At 39.1% G+C, this 23,191-nt stretch overlaps 2 protein-coding genes across 2 annotated transcripts; both read right to left on the bottom strand.

The window, feature by feature from the left end:
• Positions 1-4,801: 4,801 nt before the first annotated feature.
• Positions 4,802-17,257, bottom strand: LOC137259398 (A disintegrin and metalloproteinase with thrombospondin motifs 9-like). Its single transcript, XM_067797064.1, has 5 exons — positions 17,112-17,257; positions 15,707-16,044; positions 10,248-10,531; positions 9,698-9,862; positions 4,802-4,960 (listed from the first exon to the last, which is right to left on the bottom strand). Exons 1-5 carry the CDS (start codon positions 17,255-17,257, stop codon positions 4,802-4,804), a joined length of 1,092 nt encoding a protein of 363 aa, XP_067653165.1.
• A 1,316-nt stretch (positions 17,258-18,573) lies between these two features.
• On the bottom strand, positions 18,574-22,655 carry LOC137259397 (A disintegrin and metalloproteinase with thrombospondin motifs 9-like). The gene is made up of 4 exons (XM_067797063.1): positions 22,628-22,655; positions 21,411-21,694; positions 19,948-20,112; positions 18,574-18,732 (listed from the first exon to the last, which is right to left on the bottom strand). The coding sequence occupies exons 1-4, from the start codon at positions 22,653-22,655 to the stop codon at positions 18,574-18,576; spliced, it is 636 nt and encodes a 211-aa protein (XP_067653164.1).
• Between the last annotated feature and the right edge of the window lie 536 nt (positions 22,656-23,191).

Raw genomic sequence — 23,191 nt, 5'->3', positions numbered from 1 at the left:
ATGTTGTTTTGAACTTTGCCTAGAGTCTTATGCCCAGAAAGCGGTGGCTCATGCGCCAATCTGGTGGAGTAATTATTTATAATTCTTCTACTGCAGTATATCATCCGGGTATCCTTGGTGCTGCAAGCTGGAGGCCCGCTTGCTTTAGCATCGTCCTTGTGATACTCCGTGGTGGGTGGGGAGCTCGGATGATGAAATCTATATAACTAACCATGGCTTACGAAACCCCCACTAAGAAGAGCAAACGTCCTCTCGAAAATGATCCCGTTGACGACCTAAGACCGTCCAAACAAATTGAGTATTGGCCACGTTTCCTTGTCATTGAGACCAAAGATAACACACTTTTGAAGCTGAACCCGTTTGCTGTGTCTAAAGGTATCCAAGGCATTGGTGGCAAAGTAAAGAACATTCGACGATTACGTTCTGGTGCGCTGTTGACTGTGCCAGAAAGCAACAGTCAACCAACCTTTTGAATATCGACACTTTTGTTGGTACTCCGGTTACTGTCACTGCCCACAAAACACTCAACACCAGTAAGGGAATAGTGCGAGATCGTGATCGATTGCTGGCAGACATGTCTGACCTAGATATCGTTTCCGAGATGAGAGATCAGGGTGTACTATATGTCAAACGCTTTTCATCCGGTAAAAAACGACACAACCATAAAAACCAACACATATCTGTTTTCCTTCTCATCGCCTACTGCTTAAGTCACTTAAGGCAGGGTACTGTAATCTCAATGTTGATACATACATTCCGAATCCGCTGAGGTGCTTCAAGTGCCAAAAATTCGGTCATGGTGTAAATACGTGCACATTGTCTGTTGTGTGTGCTCATTGTAGTGAAAAAACACACACAACAGAAGATTGTGACAGCCATGTTAAAAAGTGCACAAACTGCGCAGGGGATCACCCACCTTTCTCTAAAGAATGTCCTGTGTGGAAACAACAAAATACCATTAATAGAATAAAGTTTACACTAAACATCAGTTTTGCAGATGCAAAGAAAATGGTCCAGAGCTCAGTACAAACGGAAAGCTATGCTTCCGTTGCCAGACCAAACCCAGAAGCAGCATCCACAATAATGAAATTATCTGCAAGCTGTCAGACAAACTTGACTTGGGTGAACACGGATTCCCCTCAACCTTTGTCACCTGCCATATCTTCTCAAACTGCAGAATCACTTCCTGGTACATCTCAGATTCAATCAGCAACATAACTGATCAGTTAACTGATCTACAAGCTCTTTACAATGAACTTCCTAACCTCTGTATAATCATGGGCGATTTCAATGGCCTAACTCACTCTGGGGTGGTACTACTACAAACACCAAAGGTGAATTACTTGAGGATTTTCTTTCAAATAATGATCTCTGTATTTACAATGACGGGTCACATACATATTTACATCCTGGCACAGGAACATATTCAGCTCTTGATTTATCAGTTACTGACTCTAATCTCTTAAATGAATTTGAATGGTTGGTTCACGATGACCTGTGTGGGAGCGACCATTTCCCTACAATTCTAAAACCTGTGAGCCCATCTGATGTACCTCCATCATCCCGATGGAATTTTAAAAAGGCCAACTGGGCTCTCTATGAATCTCTCTGTACTGGCAAACTTACTCCCGAACGTTTTATTACTGCTCCTGATGCTATTAAATGTTTTTCAGATGTACTCATTGACATTGCTGATGAGTGTATACCAAATTCCTCTGTAGTTCCACATATTCGAAAAACAACGATGAATGCAAACAGGCTAGGAAGGCAAGGAAAAAAGCAGAACATTATTTCCGTCGCCATCCTATGGTGCATAATTTAAATAGATTTAAAATTTTAAATGCTAAAGCACGGCGTACCTTTAAACAGAATAAACGCCAATCTTGGAAAATATTTGTATCTAAAATAAATTCTCGGACACCAATGTCCAAGGTATGGAACATGGTCCAGAAAATTAAAGGTAAAGATACTAAATCTACAGTCCATCATCTTAAACATGGAGATCAATTACATACCGAGGAGCCAGATATTGCAAATAAACTGGGTGAAACTCTGGCTAAACATTCTTCCTCTTCTAATTACGTGCCTAAATTCCTACAATATCAAAAACAACAAGAAAAGAAAAATATTAATTTTAATTCAGATAATGGGGAAGATTATAATAAACTATTTTCTATTCATGAATTGCATACTGCTCTTGATCAAGCTCATGACACGGCTACAGGAGCTGATCACATACATTATCAACTCCTGAAGCACTTACCAGAATCCTGTCTGAAAACTCTCCTAAATATTTTTGATGATATTTGGACATCGGGTAACTTTCCTCCTTCATGGCGTGACGCCATAGTAGTACCAATATATCTAAACCTGGACGTCCGATTTCATTAACTAGCTGTGTATGTAAGACCATGGAACGCATGATAAATAATCGACTTGTTTGGTACTTGGAAACAAATAATCCCATAACAGATATACAGTGTGGTTTCCCTAAAAACAGAAGTACTGTCGATCACTTAGTGCGTTTAGAATCATTAGTTAAAAACGCACTAATTAATAAACAACATGCAGTGTCTATCTTTTTTGATCTACAAAAAGCATCGAGTGGGTTCTACCCTGTCTCATCATTACAATCAGGATCAGGGTGTTCGTCAAGGCAGTATTTTGTCTGTTACACTTTTAGCATCAAGATAAATAGTTTATCAAAAGTTTTAAATGATTCAATTGATGGATCGTTATTTGTGGATGATTTTAATATTTCTTGTTGTGGGAAAAATATGCATATCCGTGATCTGATGCAGAAGTGCAGAAGATGTGGGACACCCAAGTGGGTATAAATAAATTACATGAGATAAAACCTGACATTGGTTATACCCACTTGGGTTGTCAGTCCAGATTTGAAGAGGTTATTTTACGACGATGTCGTATTGGTCATAATAGATATACTCATGCATACCTGTTAAAAGGTGAGGATCCTCCATTTTGAATCCCTCGTGATGAGCGAGTCACAGTCAAGCATATCCTGCTTGACTGTGTTGAATTCTCCATCACAAGGGATCAATATTTCAATGTCAAAACCGTTAAGGATCTTTTTACAAACGTCAGTTCTCATTTAATTATTGCTTTTTTAAAAGAAATTGATTTTTTGTTGAGTTTTGAATGATGTGTTCTGTAGATAGATGTATTTTAATTGTTGGAAGTTTAATTTCGTAACTGCTTGTTAGTGGCTGTATCCTCGAAGGGGGTTGAAGTACCGTAAAATTATTGTCCTCCTGAGAAGGTACATAAGTCCATAAACATTACAGTAAATTTAGACTTTCCACTGTTTTTAGTCGTAGCATATGTGTATTTTTAATTTGTGGCTAGATGTGTCTAAAGTGCTAGCAGCTGAAGGGATGGTGTAAATCCAACTAGGGTCCATGCAGGTAGCAAAGGCACTGTAAGTCCCCATGGTCCCTAGTATGGTGATCTACCTTCAGTTGTTGGCAATCTGTAGCCTGATTTTTTGTTGTATTGTCCCAATAGTGATATAAGTTTTAACTTTCCACACTAGTTTTAATCCCATTTGTGATATTCTAGTTGTTTTACTGTCCGTCGTTGACAGGTTTTTACTATACATATATTTCATTTCAGTATTAAATGTTCTCGTCACGATATGACTGAGATATTGCCGATGTGACGTTAAATATTAACTCACTCACTCACTCACTGATCTGGGTGCATTTCGAGACGAAAAAGTAAACAGATTCATATTTGTTTAGATTGTTTCGCTGTTTTTTCCGAATTTTCACATAAAGCACACCTCGATCCTTCATTTATGATACTATAACAAGGTGCAACATTTCATTAAACAATCGATCCCGATCTCTAACGATAGCTTTACTCGTGGTCGAGGTTTTGTTAGCAGAGACCGTGACCGGAATGCCCACAAAACATTTAATGTTCATCAGTTTGGTTGATTGGTGCCTTTCTTTGCATTGAACTAGCAGTGCAACCGAACGTAAGCGTCTAATGTGTTTAACATCCCCAGCAATACCTTGAATACCCTTGGATACATCAAAGGGGTTCAGGTGTATCGGCGTCTTGTCAGGAATCTCAATCACAGCGAAACGCAGCAAATACTCAATCGATGCAGAAGGTCTGTGGTCAGTATCAACAGGGTCAATATCAAGTGAACGTTTTGGTTTTTTTTGTTGGAGTTTCATAAGTCATGGTTAGTGTAATACGGTTCATCATCCGAGCTCCCCAACTACCACGGTGTATCGCAAGGACAATGCTAAAGCAAGCGGGCCTCCAGCTTGCAGCATCAAGGATACCCGGACTATATACTCTAATAGAAGAATCATAAATAATTAATCCACCAGATTGGCCCATGAGCCACCGCCTTCTGGGCACAAGGCTCTAGGCAAAGTTCAGAACTTCAAAAATGCATTTTAAAATCAGAAAATATCGATGAACAAATAGGCCAAGACCGAAATTAAAAGTGCAAATAAAATTTGTGGAATGACATACGTATATATTTTGAGCGTGCCCATTTGTCACAGGGCAAGAGGCTTTAAGAGAGTAACTTGTTCTGAAAACTCACTTGTCCCGGGCATTGGTCAATGAGATTTCTTAAACCCTGTCATGATTTCTCTCGTCACAAAAAAAAGAAGATTCGAGTTGCATGGATTTTTCCGTTCGTAATGTTACAATATCATAACAATGTAAACTGCAAATTATTTGATTATGATGCGTGTCTATGATGCAGTTTTACTGTCCATATCTTGAGACTTCGTGATCACAGTCTTCCACATCAGATTTATGACTGAATATCCTGGCTGTTTGGGTAGAGAACCATGTCTTCCATCGGGACACATCCCGCACACCAGCCCCCACAAACCAGATCAATGACAGCGCCATCATGTGTCCGGGTAACACTGTCCACTTTGGACGCGTATCCATCTCCAGTCCACCTGAGCTGGATATAGAAAGATGTACTCCAATATGTTTTACATCACATGTGGGATCGTTGCTCTTATGAAGCAATATGAATCGTGATCATAATAATATGAATAGAGATACGTGGTCTGCTATATATATTTGTATATATCCAGAAGCCATTTCTCAAAAGGTCTAAAAAGTAGGAGCAAATCCAACACATATAATATGTCTATTCAATTTGGTTGTGGTCACATGCAATATATATAATACTCTCCGTCCATGGAAAATTGTTTCAGATGGGGCTTCGAGTAACCATCCACTACAGTATAGTTTGATGGAGTACAGATCTCTAATGACCTCTAATGATCATCAATCCTATCAGTGCTATTCATTAACTCGTTTGACGCAAAATGTGGATATGATGGGACATTTAATGCATCAGTTATCGAAGTAAAAATATATTGATAGTTTTCATACAGATAGCCTTGCTTGCGCTCATGCTTGACAGCCCATGCAGAGGCAATAATTTGTCTGAAGGCATTTTATCATTGCCAGCTGTGACTAGGTCAAACAACCATTTTCATAAACTCCATTCCTAGTCCATTCCTAAAGTTTTACCCAAAATTTAATGGGTGCTCCGTTATTGCCAGATTTGTAAATATTTCTTGAGAGCGATTTCCCCTTCTGGGGGATTAGTGACTGGTCTTCCTGAACACAGTTAAGGTTCAGTGATTAATGTAAGTTGGACTATGGTTCTCACTATTGCGAAAACAATATAATGATGGATTTGGCACCAACTGCGAAAAGACACCGACAAGTCCAAAATTGTATTCTGTGTAATAGAGAGAGAGGCATCAAATATTGAAAGAAAAACTACAGTATATAGACTGCAAGCATTGTTTTCTGCATTAGAAGTACGTCTAGAAGTAAGTATATCATGATCTATCGCCATTCAGAGATAATATTTTGACGGGCTATTGAAGATGGTTTTCAAACTCTTGTGGAGCATCATATACCAGTAATATGAAGCAACAATCACATAGCGGGTAACACACATTCCGGTGGATCCATATACATCAACACAAATGACAACTCATCATCTAACATCCGGCAACATTGCTTCATTTGTAGAAAAGAGGGAGAAACTAACACTGACTGCCCCAGGCACAGGGAACAGAGTACACTTGAAAAGGTGTTGGCTGTAGCTGTTGATAGAAACGATGAAAAATTTAAACATTCTGAACTGACGCAAAGTACCTTTGTTCTGGTTATGCTGGATACATCTCAAAACAAAACGTTGCAACTTCACAATGGATTTCATTGCTAGTCTTGGTCATCTCTATTGTGGCGGAGGCCATGTCTTTATTGTCTTTGTTGACTGTGATGGTCTATACAGTCAACATAGCTGTTCTAGGGAAAGGAATATGCAGGAGGACTTAGATGCCTGAAAGTGGTACATGCAACTCCAGTCCTTATGTTGTTTGTGGCAATGGAGTCATGGCTTCAAGAACAAGGACGCACTTTTGAGATGCCCATTCTGGCTGAAAAGCTGAAGAAACAGCAAGATACATTTGCTACAAAAGGGGTATTTGGTCGGACACTCCGCAAAGGTGCACTTAACCGGTGGATAAAGACAAGGCTTATCACTGTTGAATAATTTAAGTCCCTGTATAGTGAATGGAGCAGGACGGATAAGCCACATGACGTACTTGGAAAAGCAAGGCTTGTCAGGGGTGATAGGATGTCACCAGGATCATGGAGGCTGCCTCTCAATATCACAATCAAGTTGATCTATATACTTTCTGTGCCATCAGAATCAATCAGCATTGCCCTGGACAGGTTGTCTCAACTGAGATAAGTACTGGCTTTTAGGATAAAGGCAAGAAAAACATCAAGATTTTCTAGCAAACCGCCTCTTTGAAGAAACTACGAACCAGATCTAGGATCTCAGACACTTACAGCGAAGACAATGACTGTAGGGTTAGGAAGAAGTGCCAGTGTCCCAGTGGGCTGCAAATGCACAGAGGTTTGTAAATTTGGGGGACAGAACACTATTTCTTCCACATTCTCTCACAGTGATGGAGATGACGAATGACTAACATTCATAACACTCCATACAGTATCGGCAAGTAAGTTGTATTGCAACATATTCCTATACGTATAGCGATATACTGGGAACTTAGGTGTTTGAGAGTGATTGACACAAATTGTGCATGTGAACCCTATTTACGACATAATGGTATGGCGTTTTGGCATCAAATATTAAAGGAAACATTTGTAAGACTGTGTAGATATTAATTTAAACCATAAAGATAATCACAAAATCTTCACATCTTCGTTACCCAATATGCCGAGGATCTTGCAGTACGTATCATTTGAAAAGCGTATAACGATATGCTGGTATACGGAAATAGTGTGCAGTCCTATCCACAGTTCAGGAAATTTTAAGCTTGACGGTTGTTGGCATGTGTCTGAATCTTACCCACAATATAGCTTGAAATGCTATTACGTCTTTCTGTGAGTGCAAATAGATAAAGTTGTAGTTACATATCTTGTAGAATCTATTAAACTATATTAAAAGTGTTAATGTGATAATAACATACACGTGCATTTAGTTCATGCTAATTGTGTCCTACAAACAGGTGTCTGATAGGTGACAACCCCTTTATACTAATAGGTTATTTTGATACAGCAGATAAACATTGCTGTCTTCCGTTGACTGGTCATATTACAACTTGCCTAAATGTATATAGGGGCAATCAGACAAGTGATATATTGGCTACTTGCCCAAATTGAAGTGCCTCTAAAGTAGTCCTGCTTTTTTCTCTAATACTTCCCAATTAAAGGCATATATATTTACAAGTTTATTACAGCTATTCTCAATTTTATTGATATTTTTTACCCCTGAAGGTCCCGGGGTAGAATAGGCCTTCAGCAACCCATGCTTCCCGTAAAAGGCGACTCAGCTTGTCGTAAGAGGCGACTAACGGGATCGGGTGGTCAGGCTCGCTGACTTAGTTGACACGTCATCGCTTCCCAGTTGCGCAGATCGATGCTCATGTTGTTGGTCACTGGATTGTCTGGTCCAGACTCGATTATTTACAGACCGCCGCCATATAGCTGTAATATTGCTGAGTGCGGCGTAAAACTAAACTAAATCACTCACTATTGATATTTTTTGTAAAGCTGAAAGTTTAAACAATCTGATGGACACAACCTTACCCTTGTTTTTGGCATTTTATACTTCGATGAGTTTTGAATTTGCATGAATCTGCAATTTTGACGAGAATTTCATTTTTGGTGAACGCAATACAACAATTACAACAATTTCAAAAATACATATCTATGCTGACAAGACGGCAAAACTGTGACCTTTAATTTGCAACCTGCTTTGTTAAAATAGTTGTAATATTTCAAAAGTCATCACACATTTCGTGAAAATTACAAATTAACAAAGTAATTAAGTCTTTGAAGGGCATTTAGATGTGAAATACATAAGAATTCGCAGGGAGGACACTAGGATACTATCTACCAACAACAACAACTGGCGCCAAAGGAAACTACAAGAAGCCACCGAGATCCGGAGACAGAAACCAGCAATCAACCGTGACCAAGGAGTGTACCTACCAAGTGCCTGGGACTTATTGATAAATTAATCTCATCTATTTGTGTACATTCTATCTATGTAATTCATGTATAGCCAATCTACCAGTGTACATCCTTATCAGCTTGTGTTTGTACATCAACTGCCTTCATGTTAATCATGTACTTCATCCTTAATCCCCAATCATGTGTTACGTAAACATCTTCCAATCATGCGTAATGTATCATCATTTCTTCCATCCTCATCCCCTATCATGTACATCGTCCGTATCCCCTAACTGTGTTATGTAAACACATCCTATCATCTGTAATGTATTACCATTGGCTTCCATCATTGTCGGCTTCCTATCAGTGCTTGTTTACACTGGCTTCCAGCTTTCGTTAATTCATTCCACTTGTTACTTTGTTATTGTTTTACCTGTACATATAACTATAGCTCTGTACCCCATTCTCAGTCACCTGATGAAGGAGTAAGCATCAACGCCGAAACGTTGTGTTCTCATACAAAGAAATTGATATCCATAAAAATCTTCATTCTAACAAAGTAATTAATCAATTATTGCTGATGAATTCCAACCATTAAGCACAAGCTATTCACTTTTACCTTCTGGCTGCCGCTTTTTGATTCTCAAACTTAAAACCAACCGTGCCACAAATTAGTTTATTCCCAATAGTATTAGATTGTCAAAATGCATCTGTTATCAATAGTTACTACAATACGTTTATACCATTTTAGTGTCATAATATACATTTTAATTAAAGTCATCTTCTTAATGCCATACTTATTTGCATTTGATATGTGTGTTGTGTTCCTAGCTGCTGTATGTTGTTACTTTTTATGACTCAGGAAAACGAATTCCCTGTCGAGTATTAAAGTGCCATCTATCTATCTTAAGTTGTGTTAGTGGAAATGTTCACGTGTTGCAATGGCAACATGTTGGCTACCACGTGCCAGGCCTATTTCATTAGACCACAGTCATATTTTCCCTCAAGGATAGATATGTACCATGATATAAATATAGCTCAGAAACCACTATGCAGAAGGTGATTTATTGTGATATCCACAACCATCCGTTTCTTCTCATTCTGTTTCTCATGGCATAGATCCTACATTGTGTATAAACACTCGTGCGCGCACATACATATAACTCTTGCATGCTAAATCACTTACACCTCTGGCAAACTTCATCCCTGTCCCCTGCGTGTCAATGTGAAAGGTTCCTATTCGTTTGCAGTTTCCTTTATATGAGTAACAATCTTCTGCTCTACCAAACGGATGTGGCTCAGCCTTGGTCCCGGTGGTGAAGGTGGTATCATCTCTTACAACAGTCATTGTCTAAAGCACGAAATTGCACCATTTCTTCAGGAATTATTTCAACAAAGCAGATACCCAGAGATGTAAGTACATTTCTCTGAGTGGATTTAGTTATTTTTTTTGACATGTCGGGTGTACCAGAATTCCTATCCATTAATCAAAATAAACATATCTATTCATTTGCAATAGGCACAACTGAGAATAATACTGACACACTAAGAGACACACACGGAACAGAACAGATTCGTAGAATTAAATAGAATTGATGCAAAACGCATGTACATGAAATGCAAATGATATTCTGCTTGCCAGACGTTTGCAAGAAATACGAACGCCGCGTGTGTTGTGACATTCGTTTGATTTATCAAGGACAAAGTAAGAGATCTAAATAGAAATGTGCACTTACCGATGGTATAATTCTGATCTTCTGATACACTGTTACTCCATCTTTGCCAACCGCAGCTGCTGGTAAATATAGCACTTCATGTCCACAGCCCCCATTAGACCGTTTAGGATAGCTTCCTACGTTCTCATTTGGCAGTGTGACATACTCAAGCTGGTGTGTGTCATTCATTAGGCAGAACACCTTCACAGACATTCCCCTGAACTGAGGAGCTGAAGGCACGATGGTATACTCTCCGCTGTGAGCTGCTGGATTTTCTTTCTTGATCTCTGAACATGTCTTAGGATCTGGAAATGTGGCAACATTTCAACAATCGAGGCATTTAACTGCCGATATTGGTCATAGCTTCGAAAACATCGGATTACAATAAGAATTACATTTTGCGTTCATGTTTAATATTCATATAAGATAATTCAACCGACATCCAGATTTTAAGATACCAACATCCTCGTGCGATTTTAACTTTTAACACATAGACATTAATCAGCAAATTCAGTGTATTTGAACCATCCGTGTGCTGAATAATTTTGAGTGTTAACACGCGGAAGACGACTAATTGCTGCCATGTCTTGAGACTGGTAATATGCGTTACCTTAGGTACAGTGTAATCAGAGTGTTTCGAGATAGAGTCTGCCCCTGGATAAATATGTCTTTCTAACGCTCTTTGAAAGGAGTTACAAAAACAACATTTGTAGCTGTGGTACAATGGGTTCACAGTCAGTTCACAGATTTATTCTCCATTATCTCCATATCAAATACAGATGTTGATTAAGGTCGTTTATGGTAAAATCTTCTTTTAATCATTTACACCAACGTTTCGGGATCATTTCAGATTCATTACATCATGGCCCCGTAACGTTGTGTGTAAACGACTAAAAGATGATATAACCATAAAGGATCGTGGTCATCTATAACAACTTCTAAATGCAGCTTAAAGGCAAAATACTGAAGTTGTCACAAACATGAACCTTAATACACATTCTGGACTCCTGAAGTCATTTAACACCAAACTTCCCAGGCGAAGTTCTCAATCCATCTCATTTCGTTCCATGTGCTTTCAGATATATCTTTTCCAGAAAAGAGGATTAGGGAGGTAACTTTCAACTAACCTTACCGGCAGGTCACCGGCATACTGCTAACTAAATCCCAGATGCTACGTGATCACCATTACAATATTCATTGTCATTTGCTTGCGATATACAAATCATGAGAAAATCTAGATGAAAACGAATAGCAAGTGGTCCTTGTGTGATGCCTCACTGCCATCCTGTAGATAAATGCGTTTATGTTTAGGGCACCTGGCGTAGTTCAAATTCAAATCTGGTTCAAACCAATATCTGATTGCTCTTTTATCACATGTCGACTTCTGGTATTCATATGCAGGTACAGATCAGAGCCCTTATTCGAAAGGTTACGAACGTTTCGAGAATAGCTAGCCAGATGTGCAAACAATGAAATTCACAAAGTGTCTAACTATAAATGACCTGGAATTAACAAGGATCTTTCCAATAATGTTAATCATCATTGAATAAATGCATTTTTCACAGGAAATAAATGAATTAATTACATTTTGAATGTTTTGTAAAGAGATAATATGTATTGTAAACATGGTAGCATAAACTGCTGACTGCGATTGTTAGTGGCTGTACCATAGCTTCAAATTATTGTCCTCCTCAGAGAGTACCTATTCCTCAAAGTAAGTTTCTAAGCGTAGTATTTTGATATTTTAAATTCTAGCTAAATCTTTCTACCCTGAGGGGATGGTGTACGTCCAGCTAGGGTACATGTACGTCGCAAAAGTCAAGTAAGTCCCTATAGTCCCTAGTCTGCCTTCAGTTGTTGGAGATGAAAAGCTGTGGTATATATTGTTTTGTCCAAGTTGTCTTATCAGTTTTAATTTTCGACACTACTTTCAATTGTAATCGTGACATTCTAGTTGTTTTACTGTCATTGACGAAGGATTTTTAAAATATGCACATATTCCATTTCAATTATATATATATAATATGTTTTTGTCACGAAGTGGCTGAAATATTCCCGATGTGACGTTAACTGATAACTCACTCACTCACTCCATGGTTTGAAAGAGGATAACACATCCTAAGGCAAAAATATTTCTTTACTTGAAGCCAATAATCATAGGATATTAAACGAGCTTACCCTTTCATATCAAGTTTATGTCATATCAAGTAGTTTTGTATCCTATTTATTACCCACGTTCTGAAAAGTGAAAATATCGTTAAAATAAAGCAATATTTTGCTTTCCTTTATAGAACCACGTAACGCAGATTAATACATCACATTGGTGATTGGAATGTCAACCGTTTCACTTCAGGAAAACGTACGTTGCGTAGAGGCAATGTATTTCCTATACGGCGCCTAATCACAAGAAAATAAACAAATTAAGACAGAATCAAGTCGTAATCAAAATTTAATTCTTTTCAGTTTAGGATGTGTTTTCAAAACCAATAATGTAATTCCTCGAAACAGTTGTGAAGTGTAAATATTTGGAACTTGACCTAAATCTTGCCTGAACGTCAGTCGGCCATCAACTGTCGGGTTAGTCGTCATGTTGAGAAGTGTTCACAAAGAAGAATATTCTAGGGAGCCTTTAATTAGGACAGGCAAACTCCACAGCAAAGATGAATGTGAATAACAGGAAATTGTATGTATCAAATAGTTTAGCTTAATGTTCTTCATCGGAGGACGAGTTAATGTAAATAATTCGGCGACGCTTTGCTCAGGATGCCAATGACGCCTTCTCATCGCGGCTTGGAATTCCCACTTGTCGAGATTCGATGTTTATGTTGAAGACTCTACCGAAAATTGGGTCTGAAAACACAGCCTGCAACCTCGAACGAAGACGATTTCAAGCCTATTGTGTTCAGATTCTGGGAAGTACTTTGACCCCTGCATAAGAAACCACGGGAGGAATGGCAGTGACAATATGTTTGTGCGGGTGGACGCTAATGGATGCGGATGACAGTGGCAGTGATAGAGATACAAGAGCGCCGCTCGTCTTTTGATGTTGTGTGTTACTGTGCAGTCCCGACAACATACACGCAGAAGGTATTTAATCTCTTGATAATATTCACAACTCTTCCAACCAACTGTCCGTCAATTTTGACGAAATCAACAACTTTTACGACCGACGCCATATTTGTTTAAACTCATGAGAGGCCTACTAGACGTATTTGTTTATTTATTTTTATACATTGTTTTATTTTCGGTTTTATTACAGAAACTTGAGTTATCGTAGAATTGAAAATAGTGCTAGTAACCATACTAAACGAAATAAATTTTATCTAATGTACATGCTCTCAGGTGCGAAAACCTGAATGAAAATCATGAATGGAATGAGTGATGAAAGTAGTAACAGTAATGTCAAAGTTCACGCATTAGCCAATCAAATAACACTCGAAGGTGTTATGACACACCTTTACGAAATACCACGTAATAGTAAGAGTGTTTGTTGGATTACTCCTCCTCAGCGTTGTTTCAGCTTTTTAAATGAATGAGTTAAACGTCTGCATTTCAGGTGTATTATGTACTCAGTCTGAAACTGCTACAATAGGTCATTCAGTTTGTGATTTCTCCTCCGACTCCAATAAAGAAAGTATCTAAGTTACACATAAGATGATACTTCATGAAGTTGTTGCGATGTACCAGAAACACATGAACCCATGATGTATGTCAGTTTCCCGGACAGACAAGGGTCGTCGTCACATTTGAACCAATAGCTGGTGGCTCATGGAGGCTTAACATATTGTACATTTTATGTCCCAAGTCTGTGTTTTATTTAAGACCACGTCTTTTAATGTAAATATAGGCCCTATCACGTCTTTTATTGTGTTTTACACTCTTCAAAAACTAGAAACGCATAGCTGGCGTGGAGAATATAGAAAACCACTACAAATTTGCTGTTTCTTTAGCGTCAAAGGTAACAATTTCCTTTCTGTTTGAAGTGTTTGAAGTATTCACAAGAATGAAGAAAAGAAGAATAAAACACCCAAGAGAGCGGAAGGGAAAGTTTGTGGCATTCATCGGTATGAAAAAGGCTAACGTTGTGTTTTTTCTGTCTTTCTTTTTTTGTTTTATTTTATTCCAATACGCTACACGTTCTCTAGCCCGTCTTATTTTTTACCAACCTTTACGTAATATGTGACAGAAAAATATACGTTATGCATGAGGTTTGTTGTTGTGTGCCTACAGTCTGTTTAAATACAGTTTTGTCCTGATACGAAGCTAGTTCTAAATCTATATCTGATTTAATCTAGGTGTTTCACGGCACTTTGTTCACAAAATTTACTATTTAACTCGACTTGTTATCAGTGCCTGATCAGTCTTAGTAACTATATAGCTGAGATATTGCCTATCTAGTGTGAAATCAGGTTGTCTTTAAACATTCTCAAACCTTATGCATAACGTACATTTTTCTGTCAAATGTTACGTAAAGGTTGGTAAAAAATAAGACGGAAATGTTCACAACACGCTCATAATGACTTCAGGATCGATGTTAATCATTTTATACCCCTGGCATGTACTGCGGGGGGATAGAGTCGACGCCTCCTCTGTCCGTCCGTCCGTAATCATTTTGTTTCCGGAGAACTCAGAAACACTTCAATATTTTTAGACCAAACTTGATAGATATAATAATCTCAACCCATATTTGTACCTTTAGCTGTTTACAGAGTTTGGGCGTTTTAACTATTTATTTTGTTATCGTTGTTGTTTTTCCATGGAGCATTTTGGTGTTGGTGTAATGGTGTGGTGGGCCTCGTTTCCGGAGCAGAACTCAAAAACCGTTCAATATTTTTTCTGCAAAACTTGGACATAGATGTGGCAGACTCCAAAGTGGAGCATTTTGCTATTTACAGGTTTGTCTGATTTATTATTTTCTCTCCATGGAAACGTTTCCGACTTAAGTCTCGAAATGAAGGGCTGGGCTTAGTTTCCGGAGCAGAAGTCAAAATCCGTTCATTATTTTTCTGCAAAACTTGGCAGTTATACCATACCAATCAGAAGCTAATCTGTCAGCGAAGGTTGGTAGGTATATGTGGCAGACCTCAAAGTGGTGCCTTTTGCTATTTACAGCTTTTTGTGGTTTATAATTTTCTGTGTTTCCACGGGCTTCGTTTCCGGAGCACAACTATCTCTCTGCAAAACTTGGCAGATATGTAGGGGAGACCTTAAAGAGGTGCCTTTTGCTACTTACATATTTTTGTGATTTATCATTTTCCCATTTTCCATGGAAACGATTCTAACCTAGCCTCAAAATGGATGGATGGGCTTCGGTTCCTGAGCACAACTAGAAAACTATCTTTTTATGACTGCAGCTGCCGAATAAAATGTGTGCATCTTGCAAACGTTGCATGTGCATGTCACTAGATATTGTAATGATATTTTTTGCTGATGATGTAGATATATGTTCACATTCTGGGTAGATTAATGGTATACAGTACCTTCTTTGTTGTCGATGAAAGTGTCAAAGAAACCACTTCCTGGGTTAACACTATTGCCAGACACTGCATCTGAGTGCCGTGTGATGCACAAATGACTGGTGTCTGAATACTGGAACTCTTTGCATGACAGTCTGGAACACAGAATGGCACACGTCGTAGGCCCAAATACCTCCTGGACTTGAAGATGTTGGGGGTCATCTAAAACTGCGGGAGCTCCACTGCCTGTCTTTCTATAATTAAATTCTTTGAAACTGTAGGTTGTTGATATGCAAGCAGCCACGAACATGCTCTTGATGAACGTTCTATCCAACTGCATTTTGAAAAACGTTCCAGTTACGCTGGAAAGTAAATGCTCCCCTGTTCTATGCAGTTACGCCTCCAGGCAGTCAAGTTACTGGATGTTCAGAAGGCAGAAACTACTGACACTAAAGCGTCGCGTATATGATCTATGGTTGAGAATACAACTGAAATGCCGATCAATAAGAAAGCTCCACGTAGGTGATTTTGCTTTACTTTCGTTTGCTTTGCATTGCATGTTGTCAGTGATGCTCAAAACAATCTAGTTTCCATTATTTTGATGTTCTGTCACACAACACCCGAGAGGTTTCCGTAGATTTCAGTTATTGACTAAAATCTATTTGAAATGAATGATGTTGTTTGAATAGAAACAACCACGACAAATTCCCTGACGTAAGCAATACCAATACTCATTTCCAAAGATGTCCATATCGATCCAGTCAAGCAAGCAGTGAACAGAACAAAGGCTTATCTCAGGAGCAAAAGGTTCATGAATGTAAAATAGGCAGATACAGACCACGACGAAATAGATATACCTAATGCGGTTGTTAAACATTGGATGATGCTAATTGTTTGTCACAACATCCAAGTAGTGTTAGGACAAGCTATTTGCGTGAATTGTCCTGGACCTTTCTTGTGTTGGATAACCGTGGAAAGACTGATTTCAGCATTTGTGAATTGTCCTAGGACAGAAACATTCCAACGTTTTGTCAACGGCAGTGTATGAAACACGCCATACATAGTCCATTTGGCTCAAGAGCAGACCAATGAACTGAAATCTAACTGGAAAACTCTTATACATATGATACTCAATGAAACGCTGATCATATTCAAGACATCAACCCATCTCTGCCTGTTTCTTAAACATCTTATGTTCCGATCTGAGTCTTGTCTGGAAAAATAAGTTATTTTATGGTGAAGTCTCATGTTACGATTAATAAATTTCCGTGATTAAGGCATAAGAACCTACAAAATTATATGAAATAGGTTTTGGCTTGGAGGTCTGAATAGATGCGGCAACTGCGTTAGAGTACATAGAGCCTGATTGTTCTTGTGAAAGAAGAAGTTTATTTGCCTCTGAAAATGATATGTTTTGCTGATGCGTTACTTTATATTAAAGCTTCTAAGTAGGACACTCTTTGGAGGAAGATGGATGGTGGCCAGAACAGTTAACACAGGAAGGAGTTTTATCACAAAGGGTACCATCTTCACACTTTCCAGCACATCTGTGGCAAGACTTTGAACCATGACCATATTTCTGGCAGAATAAGTGTGTCAACTTTCAAGTTGCAGTATCCCGCTTTCAGTGATTGTGGGTGTTTAGGCAGACAAAAGGTGAACAAATATGTGTTTGTTTGGAAGGTTTCGTTGTTCTTTGACATAGGTAACGCATTGTGAGTGCAATTCTGTGACAATCTCATGTTCGCTCATGTCTGAAAGGCAGCGTTCAACATCACGGACGATACCTTTACTGCTATTCAATGTCCTGTGAGGGGTTACCACCACAGGAACATTCGCTAAAACTTTAGATGATTGCAGAATCTGAGATTGGGTCAGTTTTCGACATTCAGTGAGCAGTGAACAAGATCCTAGTATTTTTTCTTTCTTTGACATCACCCGCTAAGCCTTCAATGCCTTTGGCTACAGCGAAAGGATTGAGCTTAAGAGCTCCACCATCTGGTGCTGACATAACTAGGAAACGAGGCCAGTTATCCGGGTTTGTGACAATTTCAGGAGTCTCATCCTCTGAAGAAAACGAATCATCGGATTCACAAGAACGTTTTTTTAGTGGGGGTGCCATGTTGTATTCATGTATGATTCAACTTCCTAACTCCCCACACACCACGGAGTGTCAACAAGGACGATGTCATATACCTGTGGGTCTCCGACAGGAGATACCAGGGGGGTATACTCAAGTAGAATCATCAAGAAGATTTTCTACCAGATTGGCCCATGAGCTACCACCTTCTGGCAAATTAATCTCTAGGCAAGCAATTTAGTATTTGTTTTTGGTAAACAAGTGATGAAGTTGAATACAATTTTAACCAAGTCCAGACAATATCAATTTATATAAATCAAATGTGTGCAAAACAACATACATTGCACAGGGCTTGGCGTGACCAGCCGATTGGTTAAATCGGGCCCATTCAAGGGTTGAATCGGTGTGTTGAGCAAAGGCAACCCGGTTACAGGCCCCCAGTGCCCTCAACCCCCAGACTCCCGTCTTCCACCGACACAGGGCCGCAACCCACGACAAACGGGTTGGTGGACCAAATATCCCCCCGGGTCCACTACGGGGGTGTTGGAGAGCTCTTGGCATTACCCAGCACCCACCACGAGGATTTGGTTGGCCACGGGTGCAGGCTGGGATAGTACCGTTGTGACGTTAAGTATTAACTCACTCACTCACTCACTCACACTCGTCACTGAAAAAAAACAGTTGGATTTGCAATGATTTTATTTTCGTCTTACACAATATCATAATGACGAGAACTGCATAATTTGTGGTCATGATGTATTTTCACTGTCCAAATAGCGAGGCTTCGTCAACACAGCCTTCCACATCAGATTTATGACTGAATATCCTGGCCGTTCGGATAGAGGACCATGTCTCCCACAGGAGCACATCCCGCACACCAGCCCCCACAAACCAGATCAATGACAGCACCATCATGTGTCCGGGTAACACTGTTGACTTTGGACGCGTATCCATCTCCAGTCCACTCGAGCTGGGTATAGAAAGATGTACTACAACACGCCTTACATGACAAGTCAGAGCGTTAATATGTTTTACATCACAAGTGAGAGCGTTTGCTATTATGAAGCAATATGAATCGTGATCATAATCATTTGAATCCGAGTATGCAATACTTTAATTTGACAGGTGGCCACAAGGGCCCGCTGCCGACCGCCGGTTCTAAATTCTACAGGCCCTGAATGAAATCTGCAGGTCCTTTTTGCTGAAGTCAAACTAACCAAAACAAAACTGCACTTCACGCTCTTTCTACAAAATCAATTAGCGAAGCCAATGGTGCAGAGAAGTTTTTATTTCATTCTATAGTCTGGCGTTGACATTCCTCTGCGAAAGCACAGAAATACCATGAAGTGAAACTGTACGTTATTATAGCATGATGGATCATGGATGAGTTGCGAACGTTAATAACGCAAAACGAGTTATGGAAAAGGTTCCAGTTGAAAAAATGACAATGACAGATGACAGTGATAATGACAAATGACAGATAATTTCCTGAAGGCCACATATTTATAACTGCCGACCGATACAATAACAACTGGCGCTGGGCATTCAGGCTGGAGATTATTTCGAACACTGCAGCTGGCTTGAACACAGACGATTTCCTGATGGTTATGGTCTCTGATAATGATTTTTTTGTAATTTGTTACCTACGAGGCAAACGATATTGGTGCATATGTTTCATATGATGCCTTTGGGCAAAACATCACATTGTCATGGCCACGTGACGTTATAAATATTGCTACGACATGCATCGCGCATCTTCTGTGATGTAGCTTTGCACAGGTTAACAGCGGGTAGCCATCCTATATTTGAAGGTAAATTTGGTTTTATTTTCCTCAATTTGACGATTTCGGTAATGAACAGAATATTATATTCGTGCCATATTATACTATGTCTATGACATTCGTGACCAAATATCGTTATATCCCTCACTCTCGCTCATGAAATCCCAACATATAGACTATAAACATATAGGCACTCGTGTAATAAACATAGTATGACATGGGCACTCATATTATATCCTCTGTCGCTATGATCATAAATTCTTCTCATTGTGTTTCTCGTGACATCAAGATTCATAAATAGATTGTCTTGTGAACCAAGGCACTTCGTAGAAATGACAAGTATGTGCACGCACACGCACACTTCTCTACACGCACATGCATATAATGCTTGCATGCTGAATCACATCTTTGGCGAACTTCATCCCTGTCCCCTGTGTGTCAATGTGAAAGGTTCCTCTTCGTTTGCAGTCTACCACACTTGAGTAACAATCCTCCGCTCTACCAAATGTATGTGGCTCCTTCTTCGTCCCGGTGGTGAAGGTGGTATCAGCTCTTAGAACAGTCATTGTCTGAAGCCCAGAAGTGTACCATTTCGTCAGGAAATACTTCCACCAAATTAAAATAGACACAGAAACTTAATTGTGTACATTTTGAAGTCGTGGAGGGATTTAGTTATCGTTTTTCGAATTGTCATGTTTACCAAAATTACTGTGCATTATTCAAAATTCCGATTGTTTGATGATATGTTGGACCTTGACATAGTATCAGAAATGAAGGATCAAGGTGTGCTTTACATCAAGCGCTCAGGTGTTTTAAATTCTTGTGTGTGCTCACTGTGGTGAGAAAATACACACACCAGAAGATTGTACTAGTGATATTTAAAAATGCACCAACTGCTGAGGCGATCATTCCTCATTTTCTAAACAGTGTCCTATTTGGAAAGAGCAAATGGAGATAGACTAAACAAAAATTCCTCAATCTCTTTTTCTGAGGCAAAAAAATGGTAAAGAGATATGATCTTCCAGAAATGTATAGTAAAGTAGCAAAGGCATCATCTGATTCTAGCTCAACAAATAACAAAGTCATCCACAGGCTGCCTTGACGGGTAAATAGCGACTCTCCACAGCTTTTGTACCCTGCTATATCCTGTCAGACTGAGGAATCACTTTCTTCTACATCAAAGTCTTTTTCTGATCAGAATCTCAATTGACAGCTGATAGGCTTACTTTTAGCAGTTTGTTGACTAAGCCTAAGCCTGATGCTTCAAAACAACAAAGTGGCAAAGCCCCTAAAGGGTCACAAAATAGAATTCAGTTGTTCAATAAATATAGCTTGCCGCCCTCCAATCCCCAATAAACCCCTTCGACGATTTTACACCTTCAGCGATATGTCTCCAAGAGACATATTTAAAACAGATACATTTGACCTGTGTCATTTTAATGCGTATCATTGTTCTTCACCTCCGAATGATAGTCAAAACGATATCCATATCCCTGTTCACATATTACTGATATGAAGGCTCTTGCAGTGAGACTTACTTCACATGTTGCGTTTACACTATGTTTTCTTTATATCCTTCCGTTTTCAACCTTACCCCAATCCTGGCATGTTCTAACATGTCGTTTATAATGCCCATTAACCACACAAAAGTACCTTTACGTTTATACATGATTGTCAAATTGTGTTCCTATGCTTTGTAGTATATATAATTACTGAAAACAGATGAATATGGAATCAATCATTTTCTGCTGATCCTTTGACAGAGGACGGGGACGTTTGCCAAAACATAAGGAGCGGCATCTGGACTGTGAGAGAAAACATTTTTAACACAGAGAAAAGAATAGATCTAAATTGAAATGTCAATTACCGATGGTATAATTCTGATCTTCTGGTATAGCGTTACTCCGTCTTTGCCAACAGCAGTTATCGGTAAATATGGTCTCTCATATCCACAGTCTATGCTCGACCTCTTAGGATAGTTTCCAATGTTCTTATTTGGCAGCGTGACATACTCCAGCTGGTGTGAGTCATTCATCAGGCAGAACACCTTCACTGACACTCCCCTGAACTGAGGAGCTAAGGGTGCGATGTTGTACTCCCCGCTTTGAACAGTTGGGATTTCTTTCTTGATCTCTGAACATGTATGAGGATCTGCAAATTTGGCATAATACTCTAGAAACAATCTCAGCAAGCTCTACATTAAAAGCCTAGAGTGTTTGTAAACTTCATTTTAGAGAGATTCAGGGTACACGGGGACGGTTCGTACCTCTGCCATCCTACTCTGGATCTGCCTATGCATTATCTTCATTACAAATACAGAAGTTGTCGCAAGTATTCACCCTGTCACTTCATATTCTCTACTTTGTGAACGCTATGGTTCCTCTACAATGCACTATTGTTGGAGATCTATAGCCTGTTTTTTTTTTTTAAATTGCTTTGTGCAGATGGTGATATTAACTTTCCAAGCCAGTTTCAATGATAATTATGATACTCTAGTTGTTTTACAGTCCTTCGTCGACAGGTTTCTAGAGAAGGCATACATTTCTTTTCAGTGCTAAATGTTCTCGTAACGATATGGCTGAAACATTACCGACATGACGTTAAATATGAACTCACTCACTCACTACAATGCATCGCAAAGTTTATCATCAATCGATGTGCTTTCAGACATATTTTTTTTTCGCAAGCAGGGCTGGGATTGTAAGGTGCAGCTAACGATGTCACATGCACATGTTCTCACTTGTTCATATTCCATCCCACATCGTTCATTTATATTTAGGACTTGAATTACTTAATTACTTGATTACTTTTTTCACATGTCCACTTCTGGGTATTCATATGCATGTACAGATCAGATATCACAATGCCATATGATCAGCCTGATGCCAGTTTAGATATGACAGCATTGCAGAAAACTGTTACATTATTTTTAGGAAAGAAACATATCTTTCTTCGAAAATTAGAAGCCTAATTGATGGATCATGAATGCACAAGTATTACCAAGTGCAGTAATTAAAGTTGAGAGCATTTGACCTCATCCAGCATACGTCCATGGTTTGAACGAAGATAAAAATATTTCTTTACTTGAAGCCAATAACAGTTCCTGCTCCATCTTATGTCCGCTTGTATAATAACTCCGCCTCCGCCAGCTTTTTGAGTGAGTGATTTAAACTTAAACGTCTACAATTCAGATGTATTGTCTGAAACTTCTACCATAAGGCATTCAGTTTGCGATTTCTCCTCCGATTCCAAGAAAAAAAGGTGCCAAGGTTACAAAGAACAGGATACTTCACTAAACAATGCTTCACATAAGCACATAAGCAGATCTACGTCATTTTTGCAGATAGACAGGTGTCGTCGGCAACAGTTGCTGGAGGCTCAAGGAGGTTTAACATGCTATAATATTTTTTCCCAAGATAGTGTTTTTTTGTCGTAAACGTATAATACACTCTTCAAAAAATGGAAATGCATAGGTGATGTTGAGCATAATGGACTGATAAAAACAATACAAATGCTATCTTTCTTTCAGCGCTGTGGAAATGCACAACGCCTCCCGGGTTTGAGAAGAATTTCCAACCAAACTGTCCGAAATTGATTGCGTGAAGTTGTAATTTGACCACAAAGTCCAGGTGTCGAGTCGAAGTGTCC

The sequence above is a fragment of the Haliotis asinina genome, chromosome 13 (assembly GCF_037392515.1).
Source record: "Haliotis asinina isolate JCU_RB_2024 chromosome 13, JCU_Hal_asi_v2, whole genome shotgun sequence".
Taxonomy (NCBI): domain Eukaryota; kingdom Metazoa; phylum Mollusca; class Gastropoda; order Lepetellida; family Haliotidae; genus Haliotis; species Haliotis asinina.
This window is presented reverse-complemented; position numbering and strand designations above follow the sequence as displayed.

What these genes read in the sequence shown, in the direction of transcription:
- LOC137259397 (XM_067797063.1), bottom strand. Translation starts at nt 22,655, where the DNA reads ATGGAGCAGGAACTGTTATTGGCTTCAA. An exon ending in AGATCAGAATTATACCATCG is followed by an intron (nt 20,113 to 21,410) that starts GTAATTGACATT and finishes TCTGGGCTTCAG; the next exon opens with ACAATGACTGTTCTAAGAGC. An exon ending in GGATGAAGTTCGCCAAAGAT is followed by an intron (nt 18,733 to 19,947) that starts GTGATTCAGCAT and finishes TTCTATACCCAG; the next exon opens with CTCGAGTGGACTGGAGATGG.
- LOC137259398 (XM_067797064.1), bottom strand. Translation starts at nt 17,257, where the DNA reads ATGGTCATGGTTCAAAGTCTTGCCACAGATGTGCTGGAAAGTGTGAAG. An exon ending in TTTCATCGACAACAAAGAAG is followed by an intron (nt 10,532 to 15,706) that starts GTACTGTATACC and finishes CCACATTTCCAG; the next exon opens with ATCCTAAGACATGTTCAGAG. An exon ending in AGATCAGAATTATACCATCG is followed by an intron (nt 9,863 to 10,247) that starts GTAAGTGCACAT and finishes TTCGTGCTTTAG; the next exon opens with ACAATGACTGTTGTAAGAGA.